The sequence below is a fragment of the Xiphophorus couchianus genome, chromosome 14 (assembly GCF_001444195.1).
Source record: "Xiphophorus couchianus chromosome 14, X_couchianus-1.0, whole genome shotgun sequence".
Classification (NCBI taxonomy): domain Eukaryota; kingdom Metazoa; phylum Chordata; class Actinopteri; order Cyprinodontiformes; family Poeciliidae; genus Xiphophorus; species Xiphophorus couchianus.
In genome coordinates, this window is record NC_040241.1 from 25118962 (window position 1) to 25146670 (window position 27709).

Here is a 27709-nt window from a genome sequence, read left to right on the forward strand (position 1 = left end):
CCCACCCTTGTTGTGTTTTTTCTTAGACATTTTTTGGGGGGGTCGTCTGGTAGCCGCCCTTGAGGGGGGGGTCCTGTCATGTTCCGTGTTTTTCTGAGTGTTTATTTCGAGTTTCCTGAGTCTCTGAGTCTCCATGTTGTCCTGTCTCCCTTTGATTAGTTCCCAGGTGTGTCTCGTTCCCTGATTACCTCCTGTGTATTTAGTGTCACCTGTGTGTCTTGGCTTCTGTTCTGCTGTGTGTCTGGTTAGTCCATTCGTTCTCTCTGTTGCTACCTGTGTTGAGCCTCAGCTTCCGCTCAGCAGTGCTGCCAGGGATTTGGACTGTTTTTGGAGCATTATTCATCGTTAATCTACCATATCTCTCTTACCTGGGTCTCCTGGCGTTTTGCCTCACCATCTACACCGCAACTTATGACACATTCTCAGGGGAGAAAGACTCACCTGGTATAACTCACATTTTTAACTATTGGAGTAACACTTAAGAGAAATTAATTTAATCAAAGAATGTCATGAATATGTGTGTATATATTCCATCTTAACCCGTTCAATCCCAGATTATTTCCTGTAAAATAAATTCATGCATTTCAATCCTTGGTCCTATAATAAACACATGATATTCATGAATTATATCATTTTATGTTGGTTATGTTAGTGAAAAGGTTTTATACTCGGCAACAATTGTTGCTGGTGGGAAACTGTACAGTCTGAATGACACAAATCTGACCTATTAATAAAATAAAACATAAAAAATCATGACCTGCATAACCTATTATAGCAAAGAATGGTTACAAGAATGTTCAGAAATATTTTAGATGTATAAAGATTCAATGCCACAGCCTGCAGATGTCATTGTCTCAATGTGCCGAGTGACCTTTGACCTCATTTGGTCGTTTCATCAATGAGACAAAATCAGGTAAAAATGTTAGTATGAACAAATCTGCGTGTTAGCATATCGCTGTCTGTGAGTTAGCATAGCGCTGTCTGTGTGTTAGCATAGCTCTGTCTGTGTGTTAGCATAGCGCTATCTGTGTGTTAGCATCAGGAAGTAAAATTTCTTTGGTGTATGTAGTATTTTTATAACAACTGAATTTAACAGTTAGTTTATTGTTCTATTAAATGGTGCTATGTGCCTGGAAAATACAAAACACTTTGTTTTTTTAACCAAAACCTAATTCACATTTTACTTCTAAACCTAAACTTTAAACCAAAACAAGGAGGTTCACTGTGTCAGAGTAAGTTTGGTTAACATGAGGTCCAGCAGTATTTAGAAAGAAGAATTAGGCCACAGATGGTACTGAAGTGGAAACTAAAACACACACACTGTAACAGTCATTATACTGCTTGGTTCCTAGACATGAGTAGGTATCACCACAAGGGGGCGCCTATTCCCTTTTTATTTTGTTGTACTATTGTACAGAGTAAGAACTGGTCTTCCATGTGGTGTAGAGGAGATCATCGGTGATGATGAGGTGCAGAGCGGTGAATTATCGTTTCTTTTCTCATGTATGAGACTGTAATGTTAGTACCGTGGAGACCTGGCTTTACATGGACGAAGTGAAAATAAAGTGACAGTGTGGAAAACTTCAACAGTGCGTCCTGCTGTTTTGGGTTAGAGTGGCTAACCACCATTGCTAACTCCTTCTCCAACCTCTCACCGCACCGTCACAACACACATCCACACACCTAGGGAGAATTTAGAGAGACCAATTTACTTAACATGTTTCTGGTCTGGGAGGAAACCAGAGAACCGGAGAGAACCCAGCATGCACAGGGAGAACATGCAGACTCCATGCAGAAAGACCCTGGGAATCGAACTCAGAACCTTCTTGCTGCAAGGCAACAGCTCTACCATCTGCACCACTGTTCAGGCCTCAGGAGTTTAATATGGAATATATTTAATTGAATTTGTTTGGGATTTTTGTGAACAAGACAATTATGATCACTTTGATTGGAACAGGTGATCTGTTGCCATGGCGACTGATGATAGACCAATAACTATCAGCAATGCATCATGAAGAGAGAGAGCAGCAGAGCTGCGTTAAGGAAGAGGGCGGTCTCTCTTTACTCTGAGTCTCCAGTCAGACACGAAAAACGTCAAACGAAGGAGAGAAACCATGAAGGAAACACAGCAGAGTCTGCTGCTCTGTAAGTTCATATCTGCTGATTTAAGTATTGATACTGTCTGATTATTGATGATGATGATGATGGTGTAGGATGAAGGAGAAACAAGTTAGACTGAACTGAGATCAGCAGGTTTACAATTTACTTTGAATTACAAGATTAAAAATAATCCTAATATGTGAACTAAAGACCTGAAGAGATTAGAAAATGATTAAAGCTGGAATGTTTGATAGATGAAGGTCTGCTTCTAGATCACAGATATCAGTTCTATGTCACAGCTCTGAACGTGGAATAAAACCAGTTTAATGTCTGTTTTCTGTAGGTCTGAGTTTCCTGTTGGGCTGCAGAATAAACCGAGGTTAGTAAAGTTTATACTTATTATTATCTCCAAGTAGGAAATGATAAAGTCTGCTGAGGGTTTCCTTAGAGAAAGATTAGAAAGCAGAAGAAATACATTTGCTGTTCATGGAGACATTTTAATACTTTGGCAAAGAAATGTTTTAATTCTGAATCAATATGTTTATTTCCAGTCCTCCCAGTTCGTCTGACTGTGAATCCCAGCAGATCTCAGTTCTTTAGAGGAGAATCAGTGACTCTGATCTGTGAGGATGAAAACAGATCTGATGGATGGACTGTGAGGAGAAACACGACCTTAGAGACCAGGAAGCGATGTGGAGATGGATGGGGGAAATTAAATGGTTCTACCTGCAACATCAGCAGCTTCTACAAACATGAAACTGGTCTGTACTGGTGTGAGTCCATGTCTGGATCCTCCAGCAGCAGCAGCAGCATCCAGCTCTCTGTCTCTGGTAAGATCAGACTGTGGAGTTAGTGTTGCTGAAGCTGTGTGGAAATGGATGAAATGCTGTAGTTTGTCTCTGTGTTGAGGTGGATCAGTGATCCTGCAGAGTCCTGTCCTCCCTGTGATGGAGGGAGATGACGTCACTCTGAGCTGCAGAGCAAGGAATCCAACCCACAACCTCCCAGCTGCTTTCTATAAAGATGGCTCCTTCATTGGTGATGGATCATCAGGTCACATGACCCTCCTCCATGTTTCCAGCTCTGATGAAGGCCTCTATAAATGTAATGTCAAAGGTCATGGAGAGTCTCCATCCAGGAGGATCTCTGTCAAAGGTCAGAGGTCAGGAGGCCTGAAAATATTGTTAAACTTTGGTTTTCAAAATAAATTGTTTGGCAATTATTTAACAAATTATTCTATTTTAGAAAAACCAACAACCACTTCTTGTCCTCCACCTACTCCATCACCTCCATCATCATCATCCTCTCCACCTTCCTCCCAGTCTGGTCTCTACATTTCTCTATCATGTGTGATTGTTGTGATTTTCCTGCTGGTTCTGGTGTTACTGGTTCTACTGGTGAAGAGACGTCGTCACAAAACAAAAGGTGAAATACAAACATCTTGATTTATAAAAGCAGGTTTCTCTATAGTGGTGTGAATGTTTAACCTGCACTACTGATTTTTTAAAATGTGTTTTTAATAAATAAAATGAAATCAGATATTTCAGCACAAAACTATTTCCTCATAAAACTGAACTGCCTCCTGAAGCAGTGAATTGTGGGTAATCTCTGTTTCTTCCAGCTGATAACGGAGACGACGTCACATACAGCGACATCCAGATAACTCAGCTACATCAGCAGAGACCCAAAGGTGAGGATGATGATGATGATGATGATGTTTGAAAACATCCAAATGAAACATTCGTCTTCATGTTGATCCTTATTAATCCTGATCTTATAACTTCCTCCATGTTGCTGTTTTATTCAGTCAGTTTGCTGGTAGATCTGCAGACCCTGAATGAATCAGGTGATCCGTTGCCATGGTGACTGTCAGTAGGAATGAATCAGGTGATCCATTGCCATGGTGACTGTCAGTAGGAATGAATCAGGTGATCTGTTGCCATGGTGACTGTCAGTAGGAATGAATCAGGTGATCTGTTGCCATGGTGACCGTCAGTAGGAATGAATCAGGTGATCTGTTGCTGTGGTGACTGTCAGTAGGACCAGAACCAGCCTGCTATGTTGGACCGTCTCTGCCTGCAGTCTGTGGTTGTTCTGCTGAACAGACTAGCAGCTCTGTGGTCGTCCAGCTTCCTGTTTCTGATCGAAACGTTTCCTGTCAAACAAAACCTGAACATTATGAGCTGGGCCCCATCAGGACCCAAAAACAGGAGGAAGAACTTAAATATCTTTTGAAACTACACAGAAACGTATGAATATTTAATAAAAGAAGCTCAACCAGAAGCTAAACAGTTTTATTAATGCATGGAATGATTTTATTTTTGTTACATTTATTTAAAAGATAAAAGTTGTGCTGTGTTTATATAATTAGTTTAATTTCCTGAATTGGATTTCATCTCAGTTATTTATCAATTATCAGTCAAACATGGTGGCAGGTTGGTTCATTGTCTGGAGGGGGAAACGTACCAACCTGTTCCAGATACATCAGAGTATCTAGGTCAGTCATTTTGGCTACAATGAGAAATAAATCCTGTTCATCTTTCAGCATCAGTTCCTCCAGGACTCCATCTCCCTCAGTAGTTCTGAGTCCGTTCCCTCCGGTTCTGTTCAGTCTGCTTTAATCCGTCCTCCAGTTCTTTTGGTCAGGTGTGAACAAGTAATCTACAAATAAATCAAACTCTAAAACCGTCTAAAACCTCGCTCTGCGTTCAGTTGAAGTGAGTATATGAACACCAAGCGGACCGGAGACCGCTCCAGAAGAAGGAAGTGGACTATAACGCAGGGCATTCTGGGTAAATACAATCCAAACTAACATGCTAGCCTAGCGATAGCTGGAGAAAAGGCTCATGGGTTTTAGCCAAAGACTAAAGAGAAATCCTCCACCTGCATGCCACTCTATTGTTTTTACATTACATGAAGAAAGACGTTGTGTCGTTTCCTTCAGTGGTTCTTGGTGCAGCGCCCCCACAGGCCAGGAGGGGAACAGGTTGGTTTGACTCAGAACCACAGCAGCTGGAGGTGGAGCAGATGATGGAGTTCTGGGTCCAGTAGAACCGGGTCGACCGGACCATCACTAACCTTAAACATGAACCGATATCGATCAATATCTTGTGTTTCCTCCATTAAAGCTGCTTCTTCTCTGTTGGACTCAGAGTTGATGGAGTTTGGCTGGTTGTCTAGAATCTCCTCCATGGTGACATCATGAGCTGGTGGATGATGGAGACGTTTCATTTCTCCACCTTCTGTGTGAGAAATGAAAGGCTGCAGATGATTGATGGAGTTTAGATGTGAAGAGGAGCTTCACCAGTTCAGTTTCCCTCAGAGCCGTTAGCATCGATCATCGTTAGCATCGATCATCGTTAGCATCGATCATCGTTAGCATCGATCATCGTTAGCATCGATTATCGTTAGCATCGATCATCGTTAGCATCTATCATCGATCATCGTTAGCATCTATCATCGTTAGCATCGATCATCGTTAGCATCGATCATCGTTAGCAGCGATCATCGTTAGCATCGATCATCGTTAGCATCGATCATCGTTAGGATCGATCATCGTTAGCATCGATCATCATTAGCATCTATCATCGTTAGCATCTATCATCGATCATCGTTAGCATCTATCATCGATCATCGTTAGCATCGATCATCACTGAGATGTTTATGCTTGTTATGTTGAATAGCAACAAAACTGTTGTTGTTCAGCAGGGTTGCTGGACCACACTGTCATGTGGTTCAGTTTCTGAACATCATTCTCTGCTTCATGGTTCCCTCAGTGAACTAGTTCACAGCCAACAACACTCATCATGACTCTGCCACCACCGTGCTTCACTCTACCTGATTACTGCCACTCTCTTCACTCCGTCTGAACTGAAGTTTATTTTGTCCTCATATTCAGCAAACAGTTGATTTGTTCAGATGAAACTTTGTTCTGGTCATGCAGATCAGCTTGATGAAGGACTGACTGCCTGTCCCTTACTCCATGTTTAGCGCCACCTACAGGCCTGGAGGAGTAAAAATAGTCTGATTGTACCTGTAGATGTAGATTTTAATAATCTTATGCTGCTTATCTTTCAAACAGCAGCTCAGTTTAACTGTTAAAATGAGAGAAAACACATTTATCTGCCTTCTTCAAATAACTTTTATGTCTATCATCATTTACCCCAGTAAGATGCAGGCAGTATATGAATAGAGTTATTGATAATCAGAGGATCTGTAACGCTCTCGGTGTGTTTGTGCTTCACCCTTTGTTCCAGTTAATGGTGTCTCTGCGTGTGAAAGCTGCCCTGCGTTTCCTCTGGAGGTGTTGGTGGTTTCTGCAGGGTGGTCTGCAGACCTGCATGTCACTGAGTCGAAGTTTACAGAGCGTCTCTTTGATCTGTGGTGCAACGTGTCGACTTGGATTGATTTAGCTGTGAGACTGTGTGGTCTCAGTGTTTCCCACCTGCTAGTTTTACAGTTATTTAAGTTCATAACAGACAAAACAAAGAGTTAATGTCTGCATGAATGATATTAAAGCATTTATCTGACAGCAGCGCTGCAGTATATTGACCTCATGTCATATTTATATATTTACAGAGAGTCCTTCATCTGCCATCTACTCAGACGTGAGAACAGACGGGATCAGTTATGGAGAAATCAACATCAGAACCAACAGAACCAGAGGTAGAACTGCTGCTGATTAATGTCTGAAATAATCTATAAAGTTTGGATTTACAAGATAATGAGAAATATGTCTAAACTTTATATTAATATTTGGATTCTACAGTTTTCTAATTATGAAATATTAACATTCAGTAAACATTAATGCTCAGAGGTAAAATGCTACCTCAGAGGTTCTTGAGACTTTGCTGTTCCAGAAAAGATCTTGACGTGATCTAGTGACCTCTGACCCCACTGAGGTTCCCTTAGTCCAATGTTGGGCATTGCTAACTAAAACATTAGCTTTTACTTCCACTAACACTAGATTGCTGCACCAACATGATATTTAATGGCAGCTAATGCTCTAAATTCAACCATATTGATAATCTTCATGTGTTACTAACACAGTATAGCGCCCCCTACTGAATCAAACATTGCACACCTTCCTGAATGATTCTTTGGAGCAGACCTTTCACTCATGGTTTCAGTTTTATAGTAGTTGAGTTTTGCTAACCGTTGCTAAGTTAGCCTAGCTGGTCATAGGAAGGCTTTGGCCAGAAAGCACTGAGGACATCAAGGCTCTGATTGATGAACAAACTCAGTAGAACCGAACCAGCTCTGTGATCCTCTGGGTTTCTGGTTTCAAACAGCAGATCTGAACTTGGTAACTAAACTCAGAGTCTAGTTAGCTCTGAAGCCTGAACATGAGGACAGAAGAAGCTCTCATCAATGGATGCAGATAATATGATCAACTTGCCCATCTCTGTTTTAGTTGCTACTTATAACAACTCACATCAACACCATATCAGAGCAGGAAGAGGAAGACCTGGGGGTTTCCAGACTCCTGTTCTCTGTTGATGGCTTTACTGAGGCGGAGGAGGTTGCTAGTCATCTTGGTGGGACGCTCATCAATGCAGTGTGCTGTGTGTGTTTCATGGATGGGTTGAGTCGGGTTGCTGGTGTTGGGCCGGTGGTTGGGCCGGGCTCTGCATGCCCTGCTCTGGTTGCCTGCATGTTGGTGCTGCTGGTTGCAGTGTGTACTGAAGGGGCTCCAGCCCTTTCTGGATGTGGGGCCACTGACGTTTTGGTTGGTTTGGTGCACTGGCAGCGTGTTGTACGGTAGCAGAGGCGATGTGGGGGCCGTCTGCCCTGGGTGCCATCCTGGTCTTGGGTCGGGAAACTCGTTCTGTAGTTTGGTGGGGTCTGTTCTGTTGTGTTTGTAAGGTGGGGTAGGGTGGTGTCACACAGGGCATCTTGTCTCCATGTGGTTCCAGGGCAGGATGCACTGGGCCTGCTGGGGGGGAGGCTGAGTGTGGAGCTGAGTGTGGAGTCGCTGATGGGCTTTCTGAGGCCAGAGCTGTATCTCTCTCTCTCTCAGTGCTGGTTGTTCTGGACTTCTCGTCTCTCTGGGAAGGTTCTCCACTGGTCCCTGTGGTTCCATGTGAAGAACGGTTCTGGCCTTACAAATGGGTTTTCATCCTTCCAGGCTGATGTCACTGACTTTATTCTGCTCTTCCTTGTTCAGTGGAAATAAATATTATAACTGGATATTTGAGATCATTTGGTCGGCTTCATGTCATCAAACAGGTTATTTTTAAATGATCTTTTGATTTTACAGGTCAGGCAGGACTAAGATGGAGACATGGCTGGTTAAACTGAATCTTCAGAATATAGTTACTAACAGTTCAATTGTGTTTTAATAAGAGGAACAATTAATTTTTCCATGTACATTTGATAAATGATTTTAAAGTTTTCATAAATCTGTTTTTAGTTTTATTTTAACCAGAGTTTATTTTCTTCCAGATGTTCGACCAGATACAGACATCATCTACTCTTCACTGAGGTAGTCCACCAGTCTGACCTCTGACCTCCAGCTTCACCTCTTTATTTCACATTTAGTTGTTTTATTGCTTTGGCCCAACATCATCTGACTTTAACATCGTTTCTGTCTGGATGTTTAATCAAATGTTTCTTTCACACAGTTCGTTCTGCAGTGAACTATTAAAGTTTTCATTTGGTCTCGGCTGTTTCTACGTCGTTGATCGTTCTGGTTTCTGTGGCTTCAGAGCCGATAGATTAGAAATGTTTTCCTGTTTGCTCATCTCTGATCTGTACAAACAACCAATAAACCACAGAGTGAAAAAGGCCTCAGTGGAAACTTTCAGAAAACAACCAGAGTGTGTGAGTGTCTGTGGGGGTTAGGAGGCGTGTGTGTGTGTTTGTTTCTAATACCTCGTGGGGACAATTTTCCTGACACTGTCATGTTCCGTGTTTTTCTGTGTATTTATTTAGAGTTTTCTGTGTCCTTGAGTCTCTTCGTTGTCCTGTCCTCCCCTTGATTGTTCCCAGGTGTGTCTCGTTCTGTGATTACCCCCTGTGTATTTAACTCCACCTGTGTTCCTTGTTCCTCGTCGGGTCCTTGTCTTGCAATTGTCTAATGTGCGTTCAGTCCTTCATGTGTCCAGCCGTAAAACAGTTGCTACCGGCGTTGAGCCCCGGCTTCCGCTCAGTCGTGCTGCCTGTGTTATTGGACTTGTTTTGGACAGTTTTCCACGTTTCTTTATCATTAAAACAACCATCAATCATCCAACCTGGGTCTACAGCGTTTGCCTCACCACTCTCAACACACCGTTTCATGACAGACACATGGGGACCCACTGCTCCTTGTGGGGACCGAAGCCTGGTGACAGGGAAACGCTGTTTTTGGGTCAGGGGTCAGATTTAGGACTAAGGAATGAATTGAGTTTTGGTTAGGGTTAGGTATGTAATGGTTAGGGTAAACGTAAGGGTTAGGCTGTAGAAATTAATGAAAGTCAATGGAAAGTCCCCATTGACTTTGCGCAAAAGTGTGTGTGTGGGTGTGTGTTTTAGTTTCCAGTGGTGCAGATGGTAGAGCTGTTGCCTTGCAGCAAAAGGTTCTGGGTTCGATTCCCAGGGTCTTTCTGCATGGAGTCTGCATGTTCTCCCTGTGCATGCTGGGTTCTCTCCAGTTCTCTGGTTTCCTCCCACAGTCCAGAAACACGACTGTCAGGTTAACTGGCCTCTCTAAATTCTCCCTAGGTGTGTGTGTGTGGGTGTGAGTGGGTGTGTGTGTGTGTGTGTGTGTGGGTGTGTGTGTGTGTTTTAGTTTCCTCTTCAGTACCATCTGTGGCCTAATTCTCCTTTCTAAATACTGCTGGACCTCATGTTAACCAAACTTGCTCTGACACGATGAACCTCCTTGTTTTGTTTTAAAGTTTAGGTTTAGAAGTAAAATGTGAATTAGGTTTTGGTTAAAAAAGGGCAGTGTTATGTATTTTCCAGACACATAGCACCATTTAATAGAACAATAAAGTGTCAGGTTTAAATCACCTGGAACATCAAAATACAAACACAGGAAAGACAAGAGAGAGTTAGATTCTTTTTACTCGTGAGGAGAACGGACAGAGACGTGTTTCAGTTACAATCTCTACCCTCTCTGAAGTACGTCCTGTTGGGCCTTCTCTTTGTAATGTAAGACGTCTCTATTACATGCATGTTGCAGCTCTGAAGGAGCAAAAAGGGAAAAAACAAAACATATGCAGCTGCAGCGTGGTTTATGGTTTCATAAACAGTATGGCTAATCAGCACCACTACGTTATAACCTATCTCACATGAAAGGTCAGGATGTCGCTATAAACGATCTTATTATAAACACAAAAGGTCAGGATGTCCTTCTGCTGAGCAGCAGTTTGATTAGAACAAGTTGTACCATTTTCACTTCACACTTCTTCACATCAGCCTTGCATCTAAGGAGGAGGACAGGAAGTTCCAGCCGAGTGTTTATCTGTTGCAACCGGCCAGAACCGCAGTGGCCACTGAAAGGAGAAGAAGGTCACTTCTCCTTTCAGTGGCCTTCTTGAAATATACTCAGAAACAGAATTAAAGCAACTCAAACCCAACAACATCATTAATGTTTATGGTAATGGAGACAATAAAAGTAATATGAAGTATAAAATAGCAAATGTTTGTTAATGATATATACAATTTCTCTAACATAAAGTAACTTTTAAATTCAGTTGTTATAAAAATATATACACCAAAGAAATTTTACTTCCTGTTTTAATGCCTTCAGATTGGGCCTCTGTCTCTTCTTCCATTTTTAATAATAAGAGTGAATGTGAGCATGGCAACAATTGTTACCGCTATGCTAACACACAGACAGAGCTATGCTAACACACAGACAGCGCTATGCTAACACACAGACAGCGCTATGCTAACTCACAGACAGCGCTATGCTAACACACAGACAGCGCTATGCTTTCACACAGACAGCGCTATGCTAACACACAGATAGCGCTATGCTTTCACACAGACAGCGCTATGCTAACACACAGACAGCGCTATGCTAACACACAGACAGCGCTATGCTTTCACACAGACAGCGCTATGCTAACACACAGATAGCGCTATGCTTTCACACAGACAGCGCTATGCTAACACACAGATAGCGCTATGCTTTCACACAGACAGCACTATGCTAACACAGAGACAGCGCTATGCTAACACACAGACAGCGCTATGCTAACACACAGACAGCGCTATGCTTTCACACAGACAGCGCTACGCTAACACACAGACAGCGCTATGCTAACACACAGACAGCGCTATGCTAACACACAGACAGCGCTATGCTTTCACACAGACAGCGCTATGCTAACACACAAACAGCGCTATGCTAACACACAGACAGCGCTATGCTAACACACAGACAGCGCTATGCTTTCACACAGACAGCGCTATGCTGTTGTCCATTGGTTTATCCACTAAGATCAGCTCCAGTTTTTTCTATATTCCTTGTTTTTCCCACACAGTTTAAAACTATCAGATGTTTTAGATCTTCTAGACCTGAAGGAACCTGAAGATGTTTCCTTCATCACTGTCGTTCCCACAGTTGAAATCAACCACACACACACACACACACACACACACACACCTTCCCAGAAGGCGATCCTTTCCACAAAGTGTTTCCTGTCCACTGAATGACTGGTACCAGATGAAGCCACGTCTGAAACCAGTTCAGTACAGAACCAAGGTGGAGTTCTTGGTTCTTGTTCTGGTGGAACTGGGACAATTTCCTCCTGGATGCAGATTTGTTCATACTGACATTTTTACCTGATTTTGTCTCATTGATGAAACGACCAAATGAGGTCAAAGGTCACTCGGCACATTGAGACAATGACATCTGCAGGCTGTGGCATTGAATCTTTATACATCTAAAATATTTCTGAACATTCTTGTAACCATTCTTTGCTATAATAGGTTATGCAGGTCATGATTTTTTATGTTTTATTTTATTAATAGGTCAGATTTGTGTCATTCAGACTGTACAGTTTCCCACCAGCAACAATTGTTGCCGAGTATAAAACCTTTTCACTAACATAACCAACATAAAATGATATAATTCATGAATATCATGTGTTTATTATAGGACCAAGGATTGGAATGCATGAATTTATTTTACAGGAAATAATCTGGGATTAAACGGGTTAAGATAGAACATATACACACATATTCATGACATATTTTGATTAAATTAATTTCTCTTAAGCGTTACTCCAATAGTTAAAAATGTAATTTATACCAGGTGAGTCTTTCTCCCCTGAGAATGTGGACCGGTACCGGTACTGGACTGATTCTGAGCTTTCAAATGATTTTAACAGAAGTTTCTCATAACTTAGAAGTTGATGTAAAAATAATGTTTTTAGCCACTAAATGATTTTGCTCAGCAGCAAACAACATAGAGCAGCTCATCATGTAGCAGCTTGTAGCCTGACGGAAAAACATTTAGCTAACAATGTCAAACATTGACAAGTTTTAATTATTCTTATTAAAAACGGTTTGAAGCCAAAATAGCTCAGAAACATCCAGAGCCACCATGAGAATCAACACATTTAAAGTTTAAACTCTAGCATAAATGTTTACTGCTGAACTGGACCGGTCCAGGTCGCTATCAAGCTAATGTTCTGTTAGCAGCTTTACTAATCTTTTTTAAAAACATTACCAAGGCTCATTAAAACAAACATTTGTCTTGGCTTGTTTTATTCTTCCTCTTTCTTTTCTCCTTTTTTGAAACATAGTTTTGCTAACTGAACTTCTGACCGGAGCTTTGGACCTTTGGATGTTCTGACTGGCAGCTAATGGTACCAGGGAAGAGTGCGGTACCTACCGCGGCCACCAGGGGGCCCAGGACCAATTTATTATTTTTCTTTTTGTCCATAAAATAATCATTTCTACATACATTATCACACAATGTAATTAATTTTGTAATTGACAGGGCCCCATTTTTAAAATTTCTATGAACAAAAAATAAATAAATAAAAATATATATTATTGTTAAAACAAATCACTTCATAATGAAAATGTGAGTTTTTGACATAGAAATTGTTACTAAAAGAAGAAAAAATCAGCTCCACTGAGGGGGCCCCTTGGTGGCCCTAGGGCCCTAAGCGGCTGCTTAGTTTGCTTTGCCTTGGGCCGGCCCTGCCTTGAGGTTCTCCACTGCAAACATCATCAGAGTGGATCCGAGCTGCTGCAGGTTCACGACAGGTTCGCCAACGTTTCTTCATTCTGCCTGGAGAGAGAATAAAGATCTCTGATTCTCTTTGAGTTACTGTCATATTCCAGTCTGCTGCCCTCTACTGGTTATGCTGGAGTATTACAGGACAGATCCACTTCACATCAACATTGTTTCTGTCTTTTTGTTTTTCACCTTTCAGATCATTTTACTATAATAATTATAATTTACTGAGTCATCAGTGAAACACCTTTTCCTGTTGAATTGACCATTATTATAGTGCAGTTATCTTTAATTAATGTTATTATATTATAGTAGAAGAATAATTACAAACTGGTTTTAATTTTTTTTTTTACATTTTGTCCTGTTTTGGTGTTTCAGGTTAACTGTTAAACCAAGAGCAGCTTTCTTCTGATCTACAACAATATTAACTGGATATTTTATACTAATATAGGACATTATGGATGTGGAGATAAATTATATAACTCACAGCAGGAAGCCGTCCATTCATCCATGTTTTGTTTTTACTGGCTAAAAATTAACATGTAACATATTTGAATATAATATCATCTGCAGATAAGAAGTTTTTTGATTTATAGATATCCAGAAGAAGAACAGGTTTCTGGTTCCTCGTTGTTTTAAACTGATTCCTATCTGGCCAAGTTTTATAGACGGGAGAATTATGAAATTATGGAGAAAAAAAACCTGCTCAATAAAAGGAAAAAGCTTTTTGGGGCAAAATGTTTCCATTTTTACACTTTTGTAATTTCTCAAAGAAAAAAAAGAAACACACACACACACATCTTAACACGACAGTTAAACTTGTAAGGTTCATTAATTGAGGTTGTATCAATAAAAAGAACATTGATCAAGTTGATTCTGATTCTGACTCTTGTCGTCTTTCTGGGTTTAACTCTCCCGGTTCTTCATTTTCATGTTGTCATCAAATGAAGTTCGATGTTTTCAGAGTGAGAGAGAACAGCAACAAGCAGCGACAGAATCGTTTTATTTCACTGACATCACATTTTACCACCAGTAAGAGAAACGACAGATTCTTCTCTCTGAGGAAATGAGAAGCTGGACATTCATGAATGTTGCAATTTGTTACAGAAATTTCCATTTCCAAAAAAAGTTGATGTGATTAAAAGTAATAAAAGTCCTACTAGCCGCTCCCAGAGTCAGAACACACTGATGGTTTCTTCCCAGTATTAAGGCCAGTTTGTGGATCAAACTGCAGAAAATGTTGCTGGATTTCAGAGCAGCTCATCAAACCATCTTTCTGTCTCCATTTCCTGAATTTAATCATTTAATTGAATCATTTCTGCTCAGTTTGTGCGTTTTCCATACAGTTCTGTGTTTTTCCATGTGATGGTTTGTTTTTATTGTTCAGCACTTTGAGCTGCTTTTAGTATGAATGGAGCTTTATGAATAAAACTGCTTTAACGTTTAGCCAAGTCTTATTTGCTGCAAGAATAAACTTTTCTACAAGACCTGAAACCTGAAGTTCTTCATATTCATGTGGCAACAGAAAGATATGAAAAAGGTTCATTTGATGCTCTGCCCTTTAAAAAAGGTCAACACCTTGGGAACTACACCCACCCAGTGAAGTGTGTGTGGCAGCAGAACGGTTCCTACATCAACGAGACTCTATAAAAACAGAAACCCGTTGGAAAAGGAGCAGCACTGAGGCCACCAGCAGGACGATGGGGCGATCCGAACAGGAAGAACTGGGTCCTAAACCAAGACAAATAAATCACCCCAAGGTGAAGAAAACACCAACCAGACCCCCTGCTGACCCTCCACCTCCTCCAGCTGGACACAGGAAATGGCAGAGTATTCAAGACAAACACAAAATCACTGCAATTCATCAAATGACTGAGGTTGAGGTCAACCTGACCTCTGATCCACATTAAAATCCAGGCTCTGATTAAACTAATGAGGTCACTGTGACTGAAACCCCAAACTAAACCAAAGACAATAATCCAAACTAAAGAAACAAAAACTAAATGAAAAACATCAGGTGGTTTAATAAGGTGGTTTAGCAGAGAGGTAAAGAGCAGAGGAAGGATCAGCTTCACCTACCAGACCTGGATGAATCTCTCCAGGATCAGCAGATCCTCCAGGATCAGCTGATCATTGATTTCTGTTCTTTATCTAAACGTAATGAACTCAGTGTTCACCTGGTCTGAGGCTGTAATCACCTGGACAGGTGAAGTTACTGCCACCCAGCAGCAGCAGGAGACTCCAATCAGCCGTTTCTAAATTCACTAATTAAACAAACAGCCAGATAGAAACAATATTTACTGTAGTTAGCTGACCTCTGACCCCTGCTGACCAAACAAGCAACTCATGCTGAGATGTGACCATAGAGCTCAGGTCTCAAACTCCAGGCCTCCAGTCGCTGTCCTGCAGGTTTTAGATGAGCCACAGGTACAAAACGCTGGAATGAAACGGCTTCATTTCCTCCTCCTGGTGTGGACCGGTTCTCCAGAACCTTAATTTCCTCCTCCTGGTGTGGATCGGTTCTCCAGAACTTTAATTTCCTCCTCCTGGTGTAGATCGGTTCTCCAGAACCTTAATTTCCTCCTCCTGGTGTGGATCGGTTCTCCAGAACCTTAATTTCCTCCTCCTGGTGTGGACCGGTTCTCCAGAACCTTAATGACCTCCTCCTGGTGTGGATCGGTTCTCCAGAACTTTAATTTCCTCCTCCTGGTGTAGATCGGTTCTCCAGAACCTTCATTTCCTCCTCCTGGTGTGGACCGGTTCTCCAGAACCTTAATGACCTCCTCCTGGTGTGGATCGGTTCTCCAGAACCTTCATTTCCTCCTCCTGGTGTGGACCGGTTCTCCAGAACCTTAATTTCCTCCTCCTGGTGTGGACCGGTTCTCCAGAACCTTAATTTCCTCCTCCTGGTGTGGACCGGTTCTCCAGAACCTTAATTTCCTCCTCCTGGTGTGGACCGGTTCTCCAGAACCTTAATTTCCTCCTCCTGGTGTAGATCGGTTCTCCAGAACCTTCATTTCCTCCTCCTGGTGTAGATCGGTTCTCCAGAACCTTCATTTCCTCCTCCTGGTGTGGATCAGAACCTTAATGACCTCCTCCTGGTGTGGACCGGTTCTCCAGAACCTTAATGACCTCCTCCTGGTGTGGATCGGTTCTCCAGAACCTTAATGACCTCATTATTCTGTTCAGGTGCTTCAGCAGAGGCTCATCTAAAGGTTGCAGGTCACTGGCCCTTGAGGACTGGAGTTTGAGACCCCTGACATAGAGCCTGGAGAAGCAGGTGTTATTCTCACAGCGCCCCCTGCTGGAAGTTAAATACATGCAACAGCAACAGGATTCCTTCATCTTCTGGATCAGAAATGAATCTTCATGTGATTCATATCATCATGTTGCTGATCATCTTTCTGTCCTGCAGTGATGACAGAAATATTTAGCGTTGGAAAGATTTTTATCTTTACTTTAGAAACTGTTCAAATCGGATCAACATTCAGGAGTTACAGAGCGGGAAAGCTCACGTGACAATTATGACGTCATATCTTCTGATTGATGGAAAGTCCAGGTTTTTGATATCTGCATCCTGTCGCGGCTAAAGTTTGGAAATAAGAAGTTTGAAGGTGAACTGGAATTAAAGAGTCAAGTTTGAACTGAGAGAAAAAACTAGAGTTCCCGCGCATGCTCAGAGAGCAAACTGCACGCAGAAACAACCTGTGTCGTCACGTCCTGATACAAAAACCTGCGATCCTTCAGGTTTATTGCAGTGGGAATGAAAATCCTTGCATCAGCAGTGGGCGTGTCCCGGTGTGGACATGTGGGGGTTTGACCAATCAGAGCCCAGAAGCATCAGCTGATGATCAGCTGACTGAAGGACGAACCGTTTTAAATATCTCTGGATCCTGAGTTCAGACGGAACAACGGGCTGGTTTCTGTTTCTGCCTGATTTATTATCTGATCACTTTTCATTCGCTGCAACAAGATACAAACTTTCTGCTCTCCTGTCAGAAAATGGATCTGAAATCATTTTTCCTGTGGAAACGTGTTCAGTTTTTCTTTGCTGTCTTCCTCTCGGCTTTTGGACAAATCTCTTTCCTCCACGGTAAGGAGAACATTTATTCATATTTCTGTCTGATATTTTTATAAAAACGGAAAATCTGCCTTCACGGTAATCCATCCGGTGAGTTGCGTCAGACATTTTGTCTGCAGGCTTCAGCCTCCTGCTGGAAAACTACAGAGTGAGTGTAATAACACATCTATTAACGTAGAATCAACATTTAGTGCAGAAAACCTGAAATCACCTCCTGAAGAACTGATTGAACTCAAAATGTTTCTGGTGACGTCACTGAGGAAAAGAGAAAAACTGTTACTGATGCAAGAACAGCGAAAAGTTTCACATTCAGGGTCAAAGTTCATATTCAAACCTTTCTGTCATGAATGATTTTAGTTTTTATAAACCAATCAGACACCAGGTAAACTTCCTGCTGACGTCACTCTGGGGGTCTCCATGGTGACGCTGTGAGCAGGACGGAGCTCCAATAGCAGTCAGTGCTGTGAGCCTCTGACTGAAGACAGAATGTCAGACAAGCTAACAGATCAACATCCAGAGATGATTTTCCACATCCTGGATGAAACCAGCAGCTATTAGCAGCTCTGCTAATCCTCCTCCTTTGCTTTTGCTGCTCCTCTTGACAGTAATGTTGGAAATGAACACAAGGGAAACTGAGGACCAGCTTCTATAGAACCAGATAAATTATCCACTAAATGATAAAATAATTAATGTTTTAAATAAAAAACATGCAGGAAAGAATCTGACTGTAAATAATCAGAAATGAAATGATTTATAGAAGTAAATTAATCATCATGTTTGGCCATGAACAGCAGAAACTAAACTCAGTTTCCTGCTTCCTTGGACTCTACTTGACCTCTGACCTCTGTGCTGCTCCCTGTCCTGCAGGTCAGCAGAACGTGACAGCAGAACCCGGTCAGAACATCGTTCTGCCCTGCAGAGCTGCAGGCAGATCGACCGTCATCGTAGTGAAGTGGGTCAGAACCGATCTGGGCTCAGATTACGTTCTGAAGTTCAGAGACGAGCAGTTTGACCCAGAAAACCAGAACCCGTCCTTCAGGAACCGAGTGGACCTGCAGGACCGGCACATGAAGGACGGAGACGTGTCTTTGGTTCTGAGGAACGTGACGGCTGATGACGGCGGGTCGTACGAGTGTCGAGTCGTCCAGAGAGGAGAGTCACAGATCCGACCAATCAGCAGCGTGGTTCTGCTCGTGGTTCCGCCAGGTGAGATTTAAAAACCCAGAAAGTCCCCAGCAGCTCAGAACTTCACCTGGTTCTGTTCTGCAGGAACTGGAGGAGAAAGCAGAGACGATGGAGGGACAGAAGACGGACATGGTGGACCAGCGCCGTCTGTCTCAGGTTGGATCCTCATCCTCGTCATCATCATCATCATCATCATCGCTGCTGTTGGACTGGTGATCTACAGGAAACCATCATGTCTGAGGAGGAAGTACCTCCCAGCTTCCTGCTGATCAAGCAGCAGCTTCAGGTGGAGGTTCGATCTGATCTGATCAGAAACAGGGAAACATCGATCAATACTGAAGAACGTCCTGCTGTCTTCATCTCAGAGTTTAACGTGAACAGCTCCTGGTTCTGATGGACACATCAGAACCAGGAGCTTTAAAGAAAAAATGCTCAACATTGAGGAAAGCTGTGATCCGTGTTGAGAGGTTTGGTGTCAGGGTTTCCATGGTAACGCAGGCTGAACATTGGGGGCATTAGGTGATGTTTCAGGTCAGGGTTTCCATGGTAACGCAGGCTGAACCTGTCGACTGAATTCATGTCCAGCAGATGTTTGGGTTCTAACTGTGACTGTAGAGCTGAAGTTCTGGGTCCAGTCTGGTTCTGATGGTTTGTGTTTTTACTACAATGATGGACAGACAGACAGACAGATGGAGGAAACCCAGGACTGAAGCAAAGTTTCTTTTTTAAAAGTAGAAATAAATAAATGCTGTTTATTAATTAGCTGCTATTAAATCCTCTGGTGTCAGAGCCGCTGCCTGTTGTACAGCGTTTTGACCAGTAGGTGGCGCAGCAGAGCCAAAGCAGCATCATAAATCCATCAGCTCATCTCCACTGGTTCAGGTTCAGTTACTGGTGACCAGTGGATCCATAATGTCAAGATGACAACATTAAAGTTTATATTTGATTATTTATAAATGTGTGTTTATGTGTAGAGAGTTTTTTTTTTAGTGTTTATCTCTTTTTACTGCAAAATGTTTGTCTCTGTTTATTTATTTGTTACAGTGTTTGTATAAAATAAACAAAGTATTATCTTTATTTTATTTAATGTGTTTAATTCTTCCACAATCAGCCAGATTATAATAAAAAGCTCAGAAACAAACAGAAACTATTGGAGAGTCATGGTGTGCGCCCTGCTGGCTGACTCTGGTACTGCAGCTGGAAACATTCTCAGTTTCTCATAAAGAATCTTAACTTTTTATTTTCTCTACAGTTTTAATAGAGATGGTAGCAAATGACAGCAAAGGAAAAATATCACATTCTGAAAAACAAAAAAGGAGTAAAACTAAACTAGTTTGAGTGAAACTAAGAGGTTTTCCATCAACTGCAGCCTGAACAGAGAAGGATAAAACCTGAAGAGGAAGCAGATCAGTTTGTTCTAGTGGATCAGATCTGTAGTCTTTCACAGGGAACCTCCAATCCAGAAACAAGAACAATCTGCTGACAGAAGATCTTGGGATTTCCTGCTTTGCTCTTCTTCTTCTTCTTCTTCTCCACGTCGGTGTGATTGTGTCTCTCAGGCCTCCAGCCAGCAGGACAAACGTCTCTGTGTTTGTCAGTGAGCTGGAAGACGTGCAGCAGACGCTTCATCATCATGTCAGGTGATGATGATGATTTTTTTTTCTTTTGCGTTCCCTCGCAATAATCTACTGATCAGTTATGTGACATAATTAAATACTGTAAGTCTTTCTTACTTTCTGCTTTAATAAAAGGTTATGTAAGGTTTTTTCATGAATCTTAATATCTCCTTGTGAAATATCTGAAGTTTTATATCTTTTTCTTTAGGATAGAAAGGCACAACAAACCTGTGATATAAACAGAAACTTATTAAGTCTTTGGTGCAAAACACTGATTGAAAATCGATTTATTTTTTACTGCATGTTTATGTTTGTTAAGGCTAAGATGGAACTGAAAGCAGCTCTTTAAACCATTCAGACTAGAAAACAACAGAGACACAATCAAAACTGTCAGATGATTTATTACCAGCAATAATAACTCAGAAATAGTCCAAATAGTTTGGATATATTTTTTATTTCTTTCCTACTTACAGAAAGTTTCTGTTTATATCACAGGTTTGTTGTGCCTTTTTATACTAAAGAAAAAATATATAAAACTTCAGATATTTCATAAGGAGATATTAAGATTTATGTAAAAACCTCACAGAACCTTATATTAAAGCAGAAAGTAAGAAAGGCTTATAGTATTTAATTAAGACCCATAACTGATCAGTAGATTATTGTGAGGGAATGCAAAATAAAAAATGTTCCCATGTCCCCTGGAGGGCTCCGTAAATTTTTATACATGCCAACTTGTGCGTAAATTATGGCGCCGCACATTTTCTGTCGCATGGCGCTTCATACACGAGGCAACTGATCTCCAGTGTAAAAGGAAGCAGAAGTACATCACCATATATGAGGCATTCTTCTTATTAAATTTAGATTTTCTTTTAGAAGAAAACTCTGACTATATTTATCTTTTTTGGTGAAGTGAACTTTCAGTAAATTATGCTAATTCTAGTTTTCTGTAAGTTAATATTAACTAAATGTCTCAAACTCTATTAATGCAACACCAGCCCTTAATCTTAAATGTATCATAAAACAGATTGTTCCCTCCAATTTTAATCTAGCAAATCATAATCTATTAAATTAGTCACAGTTACTCTGTGTGTGTTTTATTGAGCAACTTGGCTGATGTGACATGGTGTTTGTGTTGCCATCTTTGGCCACATGAAGACTAGTTTAGGACATCACCTGTTAGCCGCTAACGCTAGCACCGCCGCACCATTATTACCAGTGAGTCTGGTCATTATTACTCACTGGTCATTATTACCAGTGAGTAATACTGACCAGGCTGAACCAGGTCAGCCTGACAGAACCAGGCTGCAGGAATCTGTCACAAAATCATCACAGCGCCTTTATTTCTTACCCAATTTCTAAAAATATGGCTTAAATTAAAGCTGAGAAAATTGTTGATGATTTGGTATTTAAAATATATTTTCTTCCTTGATATAGATCTATAAACAGTTTGGTTTCTGTCAAGATGCAAGAGGACTAAGCAGATTGCTCTTATGGGTCAATAATCTAATATTACATAATTGCCACTATTAAAATTAGCTTGTTAAAATTGAACCGACCCTGGCTCCTATGCTACATAAAATATTTTATCCTATTTGGTGATATGAATATCACCACGTTCTACAAATAACAAGGCAGTTAGTTCAGTTTTGTCCCTTATTGAAGCTTTAAAAATGACAGCAGCAGCAAAGAGAAAATCAACTGGTAAACAACTTTAGACCATTTATGTTCTGCTTTTCCTCGCTCTCTGTGTCAGTTTTACTCTACATGCAGAAACCGACAGTGTGTCCATTAACCCGCAGAGCAGAGAGTAACATATCGACCAGAAGGTCCTGACCTGTAGTTAGCTTCCTGCTTTTGGAACGGCCTCCGATCCGCCTGCATTCACTGCATTCGGTCCGTTTTAGTTCACTTCAGCTGAACAGAGACGGAGGTTTTCAGACGGATCAGAGTCACTTTTTTAGTCCAGAGTTTGAATTGCACATTCCCACCTCCTCAAGCAAACTGGATTTTCTAGAAAAACAGATTAGAGTTTGATTAAAGCGGAATAAACAGGGCTGGTGTTAATGAACCATTAATGTCATTATTCAGCGAATTACACTTAATGACAACATTCATGTAAACATTCATGAAGAGTCCATGTTTATGACAGTGTCATGTGAGTCTTATGCACACCCCTTCAATTAAAGTGTCACCCAAAACCATATTATGACTTTTATGGGTCAGACAGCGTTACCAGTATCTGGACAGCAGTATTAGAAAGGGCTAAAGATGAAGCATAACGACACTAAACACCAATCAGTGGAACAGACTTGAGCTGGTTTCCATCGCTGGTCCTCCAGTCTGTCTGTGGCTGGAAATCATCATCTGCAGAGGAGAAGCAGATGTTAGTCTGAGCTGTGAGGTGATGACTGTCCTGCAGTATCACTGCTGTCACACCAGGCGTTGAACAGAACCTCGTCTTATCCAAGATGTTTACGTTGTTATCAAAGAATGGGTTTAAATTAATGTTGTCCGTGACGAGTGTAGCTCACGTTTATAAGAGCTTTAAACTGAACAATGCAGTTTTTAAAGAAGGAAAAGTTAAAGAAACATTTAACACAACTTTATTTGTGGGTGACAGAGCCAGTTCAGGCGGAAATGTGAAGGGGGCGTCGTCATGACAACAGTATTGTGCTCCAGCATTTTATTGACATTGTTGACTGTTTAATTGATGGGACTGAGGTAAACTGCATCTAACCCCACAGAAATACTCAAATTAAAGATATTCTTCAGCCAAGACTGAACAACATGACATTTATCTTATTGGAGGAGAATTATGATGCATTTTAAACTAGTTTGATCCTAAAACAATAACCTCAAAGTAAAATTAATATTTACAAAGAACTAACCAGTTGACTGTGATGCTGTCATTTAAAGCAGAGATTTCCACAGTTTTACATCCATTGTGAATGAATCTGTCACATAAATGTTAGTAACATCCTTATTTCTAATAATATTTCTATAATGTATATCTTAAATTAAAGCTGAGAACATTTCTGATGCTTTGACATGTAAAATATGTTTTCTACCTCTAAACATAATCAGTTTTGCTTCAGTGACTTCTGTCAAAATGCAAAAGACAAAGCAAATTTATTTTAGATATTAGACAATTAGTTTTACATAAATGTCGCTGTAGGAGACATAGTTTGTTAATCTCATCTTTTACATAATATTTTTGTCTTATATGAAAAATGTTTCATTGAAAATGAAAGTTTTTTTAATCTTATATAATAAAACAGGATGAGGATTTTTATTAAATATTAACATTGTGCTGGGGCTTCAAACACGTACAGCCATAATCACACACACACACACACACACACACACACGCACACACACACGCACACACACACACACACACTGAGGAGGCAGTACAGTGAGTTTTCATATTCAGCCACATTATTCCACAGTTGCTGCTGTGTTTTATTCTTGTTATTCCAACACAAAGTATTTCATTCTCTCTATGTGAAGAAGGAAAATGAGTTTCAGTACCAGAACCACTGCTGACCCAAAAGAACATGAAGGCCCGTCTAATACAGAAAAACATCTTCATGACCTTCTGTACCTCTGAGAAACTTTCATAATGGTCTAGTCCAAGTCTGGACCTAAACTAAACTGAGATGCAGTGAAATGACCTTTAAACCCTTTAATGTGTCTGAAGCAGAAACTCCTCCACAGTGACACAGACTCATAAACATGGCCGCCGCCGCCGCCGCAGAGGAACAAACAGTTACTGGGTTTAGGAAACATTTACTTTTCACACACAGCCTGTAACTTTTCCCAATAAATAAAACTGCTTGCTGTATTAACTCAGGTTATTTTTTATTTAGTTTGTATGTAATTCATAATCATAAAGTTCATGTTAATGAAGTATTTCTCTGTAAAACAGCCTCTGTAGGAGCAGTGAACATGGGGAGGGACGTCCTTCCTGAAGAACTAAACTTGACCTTTGACCCGAACCGGTTCAGGTTAGAACTGAACAGTTCTGATGAGGAATGAATACCAGATTTATTTTATTGATTTTATTGCAATAAGTTATCAATCTGAAGGATTTAATTCAGTTTATACTTAAATTTAATACATTTCAGTTATTATGTTTATATTGTTTTATTTAGTATCATGTAGCAATGTTTCCAATCCAGGATTATTTTACAGCTCTGTGTTGTTCTGTGGTGTTAATAAAATCTCTCCATCCTGTGGAAACACGTTTCTTAACCAGTTCAACCAGTTTTTATCGTTTCTGTTTCTGGCAGAAACTTCAGCCTCCTCGTGTTTTTAAGGTTTTCCAGACAGAATCAAATTAAAATGAATTTCTACAAGTTACACCATTTCTCTACACGGCTTTATTTGGCCACGCCTTTATTCATGACGTCACACATGTAAAGTTTAGCATCAGCTTCCTACTTCCTTTTTGATAAAAGGTGGGCGAAGAGGAGGAAGATTCTCATCACTTTGCTCTGGTTACAAACACAAATTTAATTGTTTTCATTAAAATTTTATGTGAAAAAGTCAAAGTAAAATAAGTTTATGTTTTTGTAAAATAAAATCTTAAAAGTGTGGCGTGCCTTTATGTTTTCCTCAGTTTGACTGGAAAATAAATAAACTGCCTCTATTGTCAATAAAAGCAATAAAATTACAGACATAACTTCCAGAAACAGCTGGACCTGAACAGACATGATGAGATCTGTATATTCAGGCTAACAGCTGCTGTAACCTGCCTGGGATTTATTATCACCTCTCACACACTTCATCATAAACCCAAACGGCTTCAGGCTAAAGGAAAAGAAAAAACCCAAACGGCTTCAGGCTAAAGGAAAAGAAAAAACCCAAACGGCTTCAGGCCAAAGGAAAAGAAAAAACCAAACGGCTTCAGGCTAAAGGAAAAGAAAAAACCCAGAGATGATTTTGAAGTGACAGTTCATCAGAAACTGTCAGAAAAAGTGTGAGAGAAAAACAGCCTGAATCAGATCAGAGACGTTCCTGACTTCACTTCCGCTAAACACAGGTTAGCCTGCATTTAGCTAACAGCTGAAGCACGTGCTGCTTTGAGGACATTTTTTGTTTCTAGTTTAAGGCTGAACGTCAGTTTTATCTGACACAGTTTAGCTCTGAGCTCTGTTTGAAAATATCCATAACTTTAGAGATTCACTAGAAAAACGTGAAGCAACGATGGCTGGAAGAAATGATGCGTTACTCTTCATCGTCTCTGTCAGATTGGTGTTTGCTGTTCTGGTGAGATTTTCTGAATGTTATCCAGAGTCTGTGTCTGAAATAGAAAAGGTCATAAATGTAGAAAGATAATTTATAAACTGTTCAGCCTCTGAGAGAATCATAATCATATCAGACAGGCCTGTAAAATATTAGAGACAGGATGAGTTAACTAAACTGCCTCCAGCTACACAGTTCATATCAGCTGGCAGGTCGCCAGTCTGTCGCAGACATAACTTATAATATTTATACCTTTCCTGTCAACCAAACATGTTTTAATATAAACGGTGGACCGCCTCGGCGCTCCAACCGCCTGCTAAGTGATAAAACTAGCAAACTGATCATTAGCTTTTATTTCAGATTTTGAAGTTTTTTTTCTTATTGGATTCTAATTCAAAATAAAAAATAATAAACAAAAACATAGAATCCATTATTTTTTCTCATTCAAAATTCTTAAAAACTTTAAGTTTTGGCTCATAAATTTTAATTTTCAGATTTTTTCTAATGATGTCATCAGTGAGCCGGTTTGATGCAGCGCTACGACTTTAGCTAAACAGGAAGACAGCGTCACTGGAAACAGCTCAGAGTGAGACGATACGGCTGGTTCTGGTCAAGGCTAGAAAAACTGCCAGAAACATTCAGGACAGAGCTGGACATTAATGTCAGCAATAACAGTAGATAATGTGTAACTGGAGAGTAGTAGGAGAAAGTAGCGGTGAGGAGAAGAAGCCATTTTGTGCTGCAGCAGTTAGAGCAGCACAGAGCTAAACCTGTCTGACTGTGAGCTTCATCAGAAAGGAACATTTTAACCCCAGAGCAGAAAATAGACACAACATGTCATATAAAACCTGCAGCCAACTGGGTCCAGTAACCAGTTCGACCCAATAACAGTTTAAATATTAATGAAGTCCAACATTAGCACTAATGGACTCTTTCTGCTGAAAATATCAAAATAAAAGCACTTCCTGTTCCAGGTTACACAGGATCTAAGATGGTCATTGTAATGTCAGAAGGCCTGGTCTCACCTTTGACCTCTCTGCTCCGTCAGGTCAGTAGAACCTCTCAGCTGGTTCTGGAGACAGAGTCTCTCTGCCCTGTCCAGCTGCTGATGTCTCCATCAGAGGCTGTGATATGGAGCCGAACTGATCTGGACTCAGATGTTCTGTTTGTCCGACCCGGTCAGGAACAGTCAGTGGTCCGGCATGCACCCTATCAGAACCGAGTGAGTCTCCTGGACTGGCAGATGAAGGATGGAGACGTGTCTTTGGTTCTGGGCAACATGAAGACTGAGGACAGCGGGACGTACGAGTGTCGAGTTCAAACTCATCAACATCGTCAACCTGCAGGTTTCTACTGCGCCTCCTCCAGGTGAGGGTCACACTGGATCAGAACCAGCACCTTCCTGGTTCTGGATCTCAGATCAGATGATGACGATCTTCAGTTGGATCAGACTAATTCCTGGTTCTGTCCTGCAGGGACCCAGGATGGAAGCAGGAATGATGGATCCGTCAGACCTCTCCCTGCAGCCGGACTCGTTCTGATTCTGTTGTTTGCTCTCTGGGTCCAATCGGACTGAACTGAGTTTTCATTACAACTGAACCTGCAGCTGAACATGAAGTTACTTTGACTGTTTTACTGTGAACATAAATATGGAAACCAGATCAGCTAACAGATCCCAAACCGTCCAGAGCTCCACTCAGACCAGAGGTCAAAGGTCAAACGGAGTCAGTCTCAGTGTTTCTCTGCAGAATGAAGATCAGAATATTTATATTTATGATATTTATAATATTTATGATATTTATAATATTTATGATATTTATAATATTTATGATATTTACAATATTTATAATATTTATGATATTTACAATATTTATAATATTTATGATATTTATAATATTTATGATAATTATAATATCTATGATAATTATAATATCTATGCTATTTATAATATTTATGATATTTATAATATTTATGATATTTATGATATTTATATTATTTATAATATTTATGATATTTATAATTTTTATTATATTTATAATATTTATGATATTTATAATATTTATGATATTTATAATATTTATGATATTTATGATATTTATAATATTTATGATAATTATAATATCTATGATAATTATAATATCTATGCTATTTATAATATTTATGATATTTATAATATTTATGATATTTATGATATTTATATTATTTATAATATTTATGATATTTATAATTTTTATAATATTTATGATATTTATAATATCTATGATATTTACAATATTTATAATATTTATGATATTTATAATA

The 27709-nt window shown here is 40.3% G+C and overlaps 2 protein-coding genes across 7 annotated transcripts; both read left to right on the forward strand.

The window, feature by feature from the left end:
- Positions 1 to 1427: 1427 nt before the first annotated feature.
- On the forward strand, positions 1428 to 27182 carry LOC114157627 (high affinity immunoglobulin gamma Fc receptor I-like). 6 transcript variants are annotated; one of them, XM_028038745.1, is made up of 11 exons: positions 1670 to 2145; positions 2444 to 2479; positions 2652 to 2930; positions 3010 to 3255; positions 3346 to 3525; positions 3722 to 3790; positions 6679 to 6765; positions 8545 to 8584; positions 26383 to 26456; positions 26592 to 26776; positions 26884 to 27182. In XM_028038745.1, the coding sequence occupies exons 1-9, from the start codon at positions 2115 to 2117 to the stop codon at positions 26396 to 26398; spliced, it is 984 nt and encodes a 327-aa protein (XP_027894546.1). In that variant the 5' UTR covers positions 1670 to 2114; the 3' UTR covers positions 26399 to 26456; positions 26592 to 26776; positions 26884 to 27182. The 6 variants fall into 6 exon arrangements, with proteins under 6 accessions (XP_027894547.1, XP_027894549.1, XP_027894544.1 ...); XM_028038748.1 differs by lacking the exon at positions 6679 to 6765 and having other exon boundaries at positions 1668 to 2145; XM_028038743.1 differs by lacking the exon at positions 26383 to 26456 and having other exon boundaries at positions 1669 to 2145; positions 26457 to 26776.
- Positions 17144 to 19515, forward strand: LOC114157652 (uncharacterized). The gene is made up of 3 exons (XM_028038794.1): positions 17144 to 17372; positions 18228 to 18566; positions 18630 to 19515. The coding sequence occupies exons 1-3, from the start codon at positions 17282 to 17284 to the stop codon at positions 18812 to 18814; spliced, it is 615 nt and encodes a 204-aa protein (XP_027894595.1). The 5' UTR covers positions 17144 to 17281; the 3' UTR covers positions 18815 to 19515.
- Positions 27183 to 27709: the final 527 nt, after the last annotated feature.

Coding starts and splice junctions, on each gene's coding strand:
- LOC114157627 (XM_028038743.1), top strand. CDS start 2,115: ATGAAGGAAACACAGCAGAGTCTGCTGCTCT. Junction 3,256..3,345: donor CAGGAGGATCTCTGTCAAAG/GTCAGAGGTCAG, acceptor ATTCTATTTTAG/AAAAACCAACAACCACTTCT. Junction 3,791..6,678: donor ACATCAGCAGAGACCCAAAG/GTGAGGATGATG, acceptor ATATATTTACAG/AGAGTCCTTCATCTGCCATC.
- LOC114157652 (XM_028038794.1), top strand. CDS start 17,282: ATGGATCTGAAATCATTTTTCCTGTGGAAACGTGTTCAGTTTTTCTTT. Junction 17,373..18,227: donor ACAAATCTCTTTCCTCCACG/GTAAGGAGAACA, acceptor CCTGTCCTGCAG/GTCAGCAGAACGTGACAGCA. Junction 18,567..18,629: donor TCTGCTCGTGGTTCCGCCAG/GTGAGATTTAAA, acceptor TCTGTTCTGCAG/GAACTGGAGGAGAAAGCAGA.